The sequence below is a fragment of the Mizuhopecten yessoensis genome, unplaced genomic scaffold (genome assembly GCF_002113885.1).
Source record: "Mizuhopecten yessoensis strain PY_sf001 unplaced genomic scaffold, ASM211388v2 scaffold10857, whole genome shotgun sequence".
Lineage (NCBI taxonomy): Eukaryota > Metazoa > Mollusca > Bivalvia > Pectinida > Pectinidae > Mizuhopecten > Mizuhopecten yessoensis.
Window position 1 is genome coordinate 207,212 of NW_018408756.1, and position 9,383 is coordinate 216,594.

The 9,383-nt window shown below is 38.5% G+C and overlaps 3 protein-coding genes across 4 annotated transcripts in view; 2 read left to right on the forward strand and 1 right to left on the reverse strand.

The window, feature by feature from the left end:
• LOC110463023 (zinc transporter ZIP10-like) overlaps window positions 1-9,383 on the forward strand; it is a 115,782-nt gene that overhangs the window by 91,889 nt on the left and 14,510 nt on the right. The gene's annotated exons all lie outside the window — the stretch shown is intronic.
• The window catches only part of LOC110463026, a 45,745-nt gene that overhangs the window by 31,636 nt on the left and 4,726 nt on the right, over window positions 1-9,383 (reverse strand). For both annotated transcript variants that reach the window (XM_021517359.1, XM_021517360.1), the window contains exon 2: window positions 23-87. The gene's annotated coding sequence lies outside the window, so the exon portion shown is untranslated. The remainder of the gene's footprint in view (window positions 1-22; window positions 88-9,383) is intronic.
• LOC110463031 (zinc finger protein 862-like) lies at window positions 1,766-4,730 on the forward strand. Its single transcript, XM_021517366.1, has 3 exons — window positions 1,766-1,918; window positions 2,180-2,386; window positions 3,077-4,730. Exons 1-3 carry the CDS (start codon window positions 1,766-1,768, stop codon window positions 4,628-4,630), a joined length of 1,914 nt encoding a protein of 637 aa, XP_021373041.1. The 3' UTR covers window positions 4,631-4,730.

Below are 9,383 nucleotides of genomic sequence, written 5' to 3' on the forward strand. Positions count from 1 at the left end.
AGGTGTGGAGTTGATATTATACCTTGGATTCATCTCTAGCCAGGTTTCTTGTCTCTCTTGATATGTTGATGTCTGTTGTTTAACCACCTTTCAAAATGAAGTTTTTGTAATTTATTTGAAAGTTTTAATTTGAAAATCTAACAACCATTGATAAAGACAGAATTTTAGTTCTCAATTGTTTTCAATAAGTGATGTTTAATTTAAACTTGCAAAATTTGTTTTCATATAAGCTAACGTTATGTTATATGTATAACCTGAACATGTACGTATATTTGTAGTTGCATAGTATTATTTATGTAGAGATTATGTTTGTGTTTCCTGAAATTATGTAAGATATGCTTTAACACGGTTTGATAGTTTGAAAAGATCAACTGCCATGGTGAATTTGTACTGCAACCAGCAGGGATACAAAGCAATCTTATAACTGTTATAATACAACTGCTTTATAATGCATCTACAATTATAAGAATAAATATCACATCTATGTATATTGTGTATGCATATTTGCTGCGATACCAATGGTCTGATCATAGGGGTTCGTTACAAATGTCTGACATACACATATGCTATACTGACATGGGTCACAGCACACATAAACATATACGGTCTCACTTGAAAGCATCTTCAACCGACAACAAGTGCCTTCAAGTGAAAACAAGCTTCGCCAGACAAAATCTTCAAAAATAATGAATAAAGTAAGCGACATCAGAAGATATGTTGTTAATATGACAATAATACACCTCTGTACCAAATTTCAATTTGATATTTGAAAAATTGACCGAGTTATGATGAATTGAATGTTAACGGTCGCAGCGTGGCACATGTGTGTATTATCATGTAAAGTGAAGAAAGCGTCGCCAGATAATATCGTTAAAATTACTCAATAAAGTAAGCGACATCAGAGGATATGTTATTAGTTCGACTTTTATTGATATATATTCCAAATTTCATCTCGATATTTGAAAAAAAATGATCGAGTTATGATTAATTTATTAATACGATCGGCGGCGTCTCGAATATTAACCTATAATGTAAGCGACATCAGAAGATATGTTATTCATATAACTATGATACACCTTGATATCAAACTTCAGGTGGAAATTTTAATAAATGACCGAGTAATGATGATTTTGATTATTACGATCGACGGCTTGGCATACGTGTGTGAATAGAACTCGATAGATTGTGAAGCGTCTTCAGACAATATCTCTCAAATTAACCGATGAAGTAAGAGACATCAGAAGATATGTTATTCATATAACTATGATACACTTTTACATCAAACTTCAGGTAGATTTGTTGAAAAATGATTGAGTTATCGTGAATTTAATTTTACGATTTTACGAAGCTATACGCCGTGTCACATATGTGTACGTAGGGTAGTATAGGGCTTCGCATAGGTGAACACAGTTAGACCGGTTATATTGTACAGGGTTGCATCTAGGGCGCTGCATTGTGTCAATGACGCAAATATGAAAACATGCCCGCAGAAATAGAAATCATGTGCGGGTAAAATCCCGCAGAAATACGCCTGTGTACGCATTGTGTCAAATAGGGGGCGGGAATAAAGAAATAAAATAAACAAGACAATGTTTCACTAACCGTAATAATGCAGTATTTTGTATTGATCAATCAGTAAATTCGTTGTTGTGGACATCATTGTAATGGTAGGATTCGTAATGGTAGACATTCCGGAACTTCTCGGGCCTTTTTACCGACGTAGAAGGAGAGTTCCGATGAGTCTCGTGTTGACTTATAAAATAACATGGCGAAACGACAGAAGAAATTGTCGTATTTCTTCACAAACTCCACGACTTCCGAGGACTCTGTCGATGTCATTCATGAGAGAGAAAATGTTCCAAACACCCCGGACTCGCCAGCGGTTAACGCTACACAAACTGCTGAGATTGACAGCACGGTAAACGATGCTCAAACGGACGCCCCACCACCGAAGAAAAAACGTCATCATGGCTGAAATATTGATTGGACTAAAAGTCGTCCGTGGCTGCAACTTAACGCTGAAAAACAAATGGCATGTGCATTCTGCATCGATACGGGCAAACGGAACGCATTTGTTACCGGTTGGACGAATTTTCGAACGTCTACACTCGATAGACATGTTGAGCTGCCGGAACATAAACAAGCGTTATTGGACATGAAAGCCAATAAACATTTCCAGCAAGCCACCAAGAACGCGTTCCATAAAAAGTCTGATTCTCTTACTAAAGCCTTGTCAACAGCGTACTGGATGGCAAAGGAAAACGTGGCGTCAATGAAGTTTAGTTCTATGTTGGACTTTATGGACTACCAGGGTGTTGATGTCACTAGCATGAAAGTTGGCGACAATGCTACATATTCCTCACGGGCATCAGTGGAAGAGTTTCAGGTACGTTTTTGTTTTCAATATACTGTACTATGTCTTATCTAGATTCAAAGCAAGTAAGATTTCATTAGGATAAGTGAAATCGGCCCAAGCTTGCTTTTTTTTTCTTCCAATTTTCCCGGGCCGGTGTTTTTCCTGCCTATACATTTGGGGCCGTTATATCGGCCCCATTCCCAATCAAGTTTTTTCTTCATTTTCCCCAATTGTTCCCGCATTGTTAATGAAGTTCCCATAGGTTTCTGCAGAGTGCCCAAAATAGAAATAGAAGAAATAATGTATATTTATATCCAGTCTTCTGATTGGCTGATTGCGTCACTGCCGTCAGTCTAGGTTATTTCCTAACCTTTTTTGCAACCATTTCAATATTTTTCTACTTAGATACTTACATTATCTGACAGTATACTGTATCACAATATCTCAAACACAATAACTAACATTGTCCCAAGCACTAAAACATTTAAGAATTACTTTTAAACCATTAACTTATTAGATGTATGATTAATTAAATTATAATAAATAAATAAATAAAATGCAATGTAAATTCCATGAATTAAAATAACCAGAGTACCAATTAAATACCATGATAGATTATGAAAATGATTGTCACTATTGTCTTTAATTATCTTTTGACAGTACAATCCAGTATTGATAAAGTTATATTCATAATCAAATTTTTTTATTTATTTTTTTCAGGAGTGTATTGCTGAAGTGGTGGAATCTGACTTGTTGGAAAAAGTGAAAGCCAGCCCTTTTATAAGCATTTTGACGGATGAGAGCACTGACATATCCAACACAAAGAAGATGGTGCTTTACATACGACTTGTCGACCAAGATACATTTGTTGCCTCGACACACTTTCTTGGCAACGTCTCGATAGAGGGCTCCTCAGCTACGGCAGAAATTTTGTTTAATTACATTGTTAATTTCCTTGAGTCCAAGAAAATACCTTTGTCCAAAATTATTGGATTTGGTAGCGACGGTGCATCAGTCATGACTGGATCCAAAAGTGGTGTAGCGACAAGGCTACGACAGGTGTGTCCGCATCTTATTAACATTCATTGCATGGCTCATCGCTTCAACCTGTGCACTTCACAAGCATCGCGGAAAATTCCCTACTTGAAGGATTCTTTTGAAAAAACCTTCAAAGATTTGTACTATTTTTTTGAAAAATCTGCAAACAGAGTGGCGGAACTAAAGGAAATCCAAAAGGTATTTGAAAGTCCTCAGTTGAAGGTGAAAGAGGTGCATGAGATTCGATGGCTGGCATTCTATGATGCTTTGTATGCCATTTTCCACAGCTGGAAAGCACTCATCACCTACTTTAAGAAGAACAACAAGACCCAGCAGTGTCAAGATCTTTTAGCAAGCATCATTGATCTGAGGTTCGTTTCATTTTTACACATAATGATGGACATTATCCCACAACTAGCACAGATGAGTATGTTGCTTCAAAAGTCAGATCTGGATGTTGCAGCACTTACACCAGCTCTGGACAACATTCATTCATCACTGAAAAGGGCTGACACCGGGCACACATATTACCAGAGTATCTTACATGAAAAGTTAGTGACATCATCAGCGTATAAAACGGTTTCATTTCAAGGTGTCAAACTACAAATTCATCGGAGTACACCCAAAAAGGCCACTGAGAATGTAAACAAATATCGCCATGAATTTGTGTCAGCACTACAGGATCAAGTTAAGGCAAGATTTCCAAAAGATAGCACAAGTGTTGCCTGCTCATTTGACATTCTTGGATTAAGAAACCTGACCTTCCTAAGTGAGGAGGAACAACTATCATTCGGCAATGAGAAAATTGCAGTACTTTGTGACCACTTTGGAAGTGAGAAGAAGATCCTTGAAGTCATCAGCTCTCCGAAATTTGACCAGAAATTTCTGCCAGCTGAATGGACACTAGCCAAGACTGTCATTAAGCAGGAGCGATACCCCAGAGACAGGATGGCTCAACTATGGCAATTGGTTCACCAACATCATGCAGAGACATTCCCAAATCTACTGAAGCTGGTCCAGATTGCAATTCTGATGCCGTATCAAACAGCAGACTGTGAGAGGGGGTTCAGTAACCAAAACAATACAAAAACATCTTCTAGAAACCGCCTGGAAGGGAAAACACTCAACAGATTAATGCTCATCAATATTGAAGGACCACCATTGAGAGAGTTTGACTTTGGTCGTGCACTGTCCGTTTGGAAATCAAAGAAAGACAGACGTGTTTTCAAACATTGACTTGAAGACCATTATTGAGATAATACTCAAGTTCTGTTAATTAAAACAAACCAGATTTAAAACAAACATTTTGGTGTTTTTTTTTAATAAAACTAAAACACTATCCTTGAAAAATATAAAATCATAAAATTCAGATAAAAACATGACTTTTTATGGAAATATATTTCTTGTAGAACCAACATGAAATAATAGCCCAAATGTCACCAGAGAGCACCTAGATTTCAATTTTTTGGGGGGAGGACCCCCAAACCCCCCTTCCTATCAGGAGGGGGGGGCACCCCCCTCCCGAACCCACCCCCCACTCGTCGCTTCGCTCCTCAGGTGGCTGCCTACGGCAGCCACAGAGTGACCCCCCAAATGTCAGAAAGGAGGGGGGCATGTATACAAATGTCATAAATCCTGAATGCAACCCTGATTATATAACCCCATTATATGTTCGTGTGACTGATCGATTTAATGTTGGTGTTTAAAAAAATCCCTTAGTACCTATAAGTTTAAATGAAGACTACACTAAAATTTAATGGTTATTGTTGTAAAGGTACAGCTGAAAAATACAATCGTTTTAAACTTCTTATGAAATAACTGGCACACAGGTGTAAATATCGGTATTTCATATAATCAAATACATTTTGTCTACGTAAGAATAACTGTTTCTCTGTTCAAACTCATAAAAAAATCAAATGTCAATATTTTTCACATCTTGAATCCTGTCCTGCGGTCAGACTTGTAAGTGTTGTGAAAGCGTAAAAAAGTTCTTCATTTAGCGTAATTGTCATCAGGTAACTAAGTTACGACTTTTGTTTTTAACAGGACCGTGCGTTTCGCGCGAACAAGTTTTCGCCTCCCTGTTTTTTTGGCGATTTCTGCGATTTTAGGTATTGTTAACATACCATTCGTAGATGTTAGAAAGTATGTTTTCTTCCACACATACTTTAGGAACTTGTCAACTTTACGCGCTTTATCAAACGTTGACAAATCGCGCCACACAACTGTGCTCATCTTGAAATGCTGCGCGTGCGCGGCCAATTCATAGTCTCCAGTACCATGCAACGATCTACGTACGCCAGAGTACTGCGATTGTTGAATGGTATCCAAACGCTGAATCAGCTTGGGAACCTTTGATATTTTCCAGTCCCCTAGAAGTTTGATGATGGGATTCAGCTATCCTGGGACATAGTTTCGTGACCAGATTGGAGAAGGCCAGGACTGGATTACTGGACGATGTCCTGTTCTTTGGGAAAGGGGGAGCTACGGCTATATCACTCATGCATAACGATATATTCCAGAAGTTTATGGACACCGATGTCTCCAAAGTTTTCCTGCAGGTTGCGGGAAATGACATCACTGCAATGTCGACACTGGAGGGAATAGTTGGAAACATCGACCAACTGGTCAGACGTATTTTGGAGAAGCCCGACCACCCAACCATCATTATCGGGAGTATCTTTTAAAGGTACCGTCCACAAGGGATGACAGCCACAGACTACGAGGAAATACAGGCAGCACCCCATGGTCCACTTCAGGTCCTTGCGGGGGCTGAAGTGCCTCAAAAGGTCCGACTTTGTTGATGAGGTTCCCTGGACCGTACTATCACTTATGCTTAAACGGCCCTTTTCAGGGCCACCATCTTTCTGAAAAAGTCATGAGAAACTCGAAAATTACGCATCCCCCTCCCACTATATTAGTTATAACATGAGGCCCAGGGGCCTTAATAGCTCACCTGGTATTTTATTTTTCAATTTAAAACCTGCTGAGTACCATTCAGGTTTATCAAAGGAGTACAAGTAACAAAGTTGCATCTTCCATTTATAAATATTCAATTCCCTTTGCCCAAAGATTCTCTAAAACAAGTTTGGTTAGGTTAAAATCCCTTCAACGGTACAGAAGGAGAAGGATCTTTAATGTTTTCCTCTATTTCCCCTAATGGGCCCCACTAATCTGCCCCAAAGAAGGGGAATCCACACACCTCAGTTTAAACAAAATTGATTCTTTTCTCCCTAAGCATGCTTCAGACTGCATTTGGTTTAAATCCCTTCACTTGTATAGTAGGAGAAAAAAAATCCTCTATTTCCCCTATTGGGCCCCGCTCCTATGCCGCCAGAAGGCCCACACCCTCCGTTTATACAAACTTGAGTCTCCTTTGTCCAAAGATGCTCTAGGACAAATTTGGTCAAAATCCTTCAATTGGTTGAGGAGAAGATTTTTAAAGATTTACCTATTTTCCCCTATTTGGCCCCGTCCCTCTGCCCCCAGGGGGACCATACCCTCCGTTCATACAAAACTGAGAACCCTTTGGCCAATGATGCTCCAGACCAAATTTGGTCAAAATCCCTTCATCGGTACAAAAGGAGAAGGATATTTGATGTTTTCCTCTATTTCCCCTAATGGGCCCCACCCATCTGCCCTTAGAAGGAGGCCCACACACCTCAGTTTATACAAAATTGATTCTTTTGTCCCTAATCATGCTTCAGACTGCATTTGGTTTAAATCCCTTCACTTGTATAGTAGGAGAAAAAAAATCCTCTATTTCCCCTATTGGGCCCGCTCCTATGCCGCCAGAAGGCCCACACCCTCCGTTTATACAAACTTGAGTCTCCTTTGTCCAAAGATGCTCTAGGACAAATTTGGCCAAAATCCTTCAATTGGTTGAGGAGAAGAACATTTTTAAAGATTTACCTTTTTTCCCTTATTTAGCCCCGCCCCTCTGTCCCGAGGTGGGGCTATACCGTCTGTTTATACAAAACTGAGAACCCTTTGGCCAATGATGCTCCTGACCAAATTTGGTCAAACTCCTCAGAGCCATTCAGGACAAGTAGCATTTTAAAGGAAAAAGTTGACGGACGACGGATGCTGCACCATGGGATAAGCTCACTTGGCCCTTCGGGCCAGGTGAGCTAATAAAAAGTATATAAAGATAATTAAACACATTGTTAAGTGTATTCTTAATCGGTTACAGTTAAAATCTAAATTGTTCAATAAATACAATAATGTTATTCTTGACACAGCTGATTATAGGGGTATCAATGTTTATATAGCAATATATTCTAACAGTGTTCACCTACATGCCAGAGATGTATAATACATACACGACTATCGATCTAGATCTGTCCATGCGAAGCCCTACCCTACGTACACATATATGTGGCAAGGCGTATAGCTTAATATCTGTACATCGTATGGATTAAATTCACGAAAACTCAATCATTTTTCAACAAATCAAATTAAAATTTGGTATATATAGTTGTATCATAGTCATATGAATAATATATCTCATGATGTCGCTTACTTTATCAATTATTTTAAGAGGTAAAGTCTGAAGACGCTTCTTGATCTGTATAGTTTTCTTAACACACGTGTGCCAAGCCGACGATAGTAAAATAATAAATTCACGATATTTTTACGTCATTTTTTCATATATCTAAGTGAAATTTGATATAGAGGTGTATTATATTCACATTAATAACATATCTTCTGATGTCGCTTACTTAATCGATGAATTTTAGAGATATGTTCTGAAGACATTTTCCTTGTGTTGAGTTCTATTCACACACGTATGCCACGCCACCGATCGTAATAATAATTAATCATAACACGATCATTTTTTTAAATATCGAGCTGAAATTTGGAATATATATCAATAAAAGTCTAACAATAACATATCCTCTGATGTCGCTTACTTTAGCGAGCAATTTTAACGATATTATCTGGTGACGCTTTCTTCACTTTACATGCTATAATAAACACGTGTGCCACGCTGCGACCGTTAAAATTCAATTCATCATAACTCGGTCAATTTGTGGTGAATTTCGGGAGAGTTATCTCCCTTGGACCGTGGACCGTGCCGACACGAGATCTCGTGAGCTACGTGATATCATCGCTGTGAAGCGTTGGCGCGGTCTCTTATACTTCTTGATATCAAACCAGCAACACGTGAGTGAATTTCCTCCACCTTGTCTTTGATTTCAGGAGCTGAGAGCATTTACAACTACTTGTTGTGACGGTGTGTGAATAACACACACCAAATTCACGACAATTGGTGTCATAAGTGAAAAAGAACTCACGCTATTCGCGTTATTTTGACATTTTTTTCCATATATTTTTTCTACCTTGCTGGTCCCCTCTCGCTCGCACGTGCGCTGGCCATTTTGTTGACCAGTGCGCGAATTACGAGTGAGAGATTTTGGGACAGTTCTAGCAGTTTATTATTGTTTATTTAATTATTGATTAGGGGTAATTCAGAGTCGGCGGTGTTTTCACTGCCGGTCTGAAATTTATATTTAATTTAATTTAGTTTACTTGTTAGGTTTTCACGGAACTTCATTCGCCTGTATAGTGGGCCGCCCATATTGGCGGAATACATATGACAGGCGAGACTTGAGTTATCGTTAGTATAGGATATTATTTTTATATTGTAGGGAAATTATTATATGTTTAGTTAGGTTATTATTACATTAGGTTAGAAATTAGTTATTTTAGGAATTAGAAATTATTTTGTAAACTGTAAATCGTAGTTGTAATCGTTGGAATTTTGTACGGGACGGTGGCACGTGTCTACTATAGCACTGTTGATATAAGTCCCTGTACATAATTTTGTAATTGTTTAATTAAGTGTGTTGACTTATTTCTTTCTTGGAACTTTATATTTTGTCATGGCTGTCATAAATATACGGACAGCTACAGAAAATGAGCTGTGCACGTTGGAGGGTTTAGGCCCCGCGACGGCACAGAAAATCTTGAGTATAAGAGATGATGA

What these genes read in the sequence shown, in the direction of transcription:
- LOC110463031 (XM_021517366.1), top strand. Translation starts at nt 1,766, where the DNA reads ATGGCGAAACGACAGAAGAAATTGTCGTATTTCTTCACAAACTCCACG. An exon ending in CTGCTGAGATTGACAGCACG is followed by an intron (nt 1,919 to 2,179) that starts GTAAACGATGCT and finishes AAACATTTCCAG; the next exon opens with CAAGCCACCAAGAACGCGTT. An exon ending in CATCAGTGGAAGAGTTTCAG is followed by an intron (nt 2,387 to 3,076) that starts GTACGTTTTTGT and finishes TATTTTTTTCAG; the next exon opens with GAGTGTATTGCTGAAGTGGT.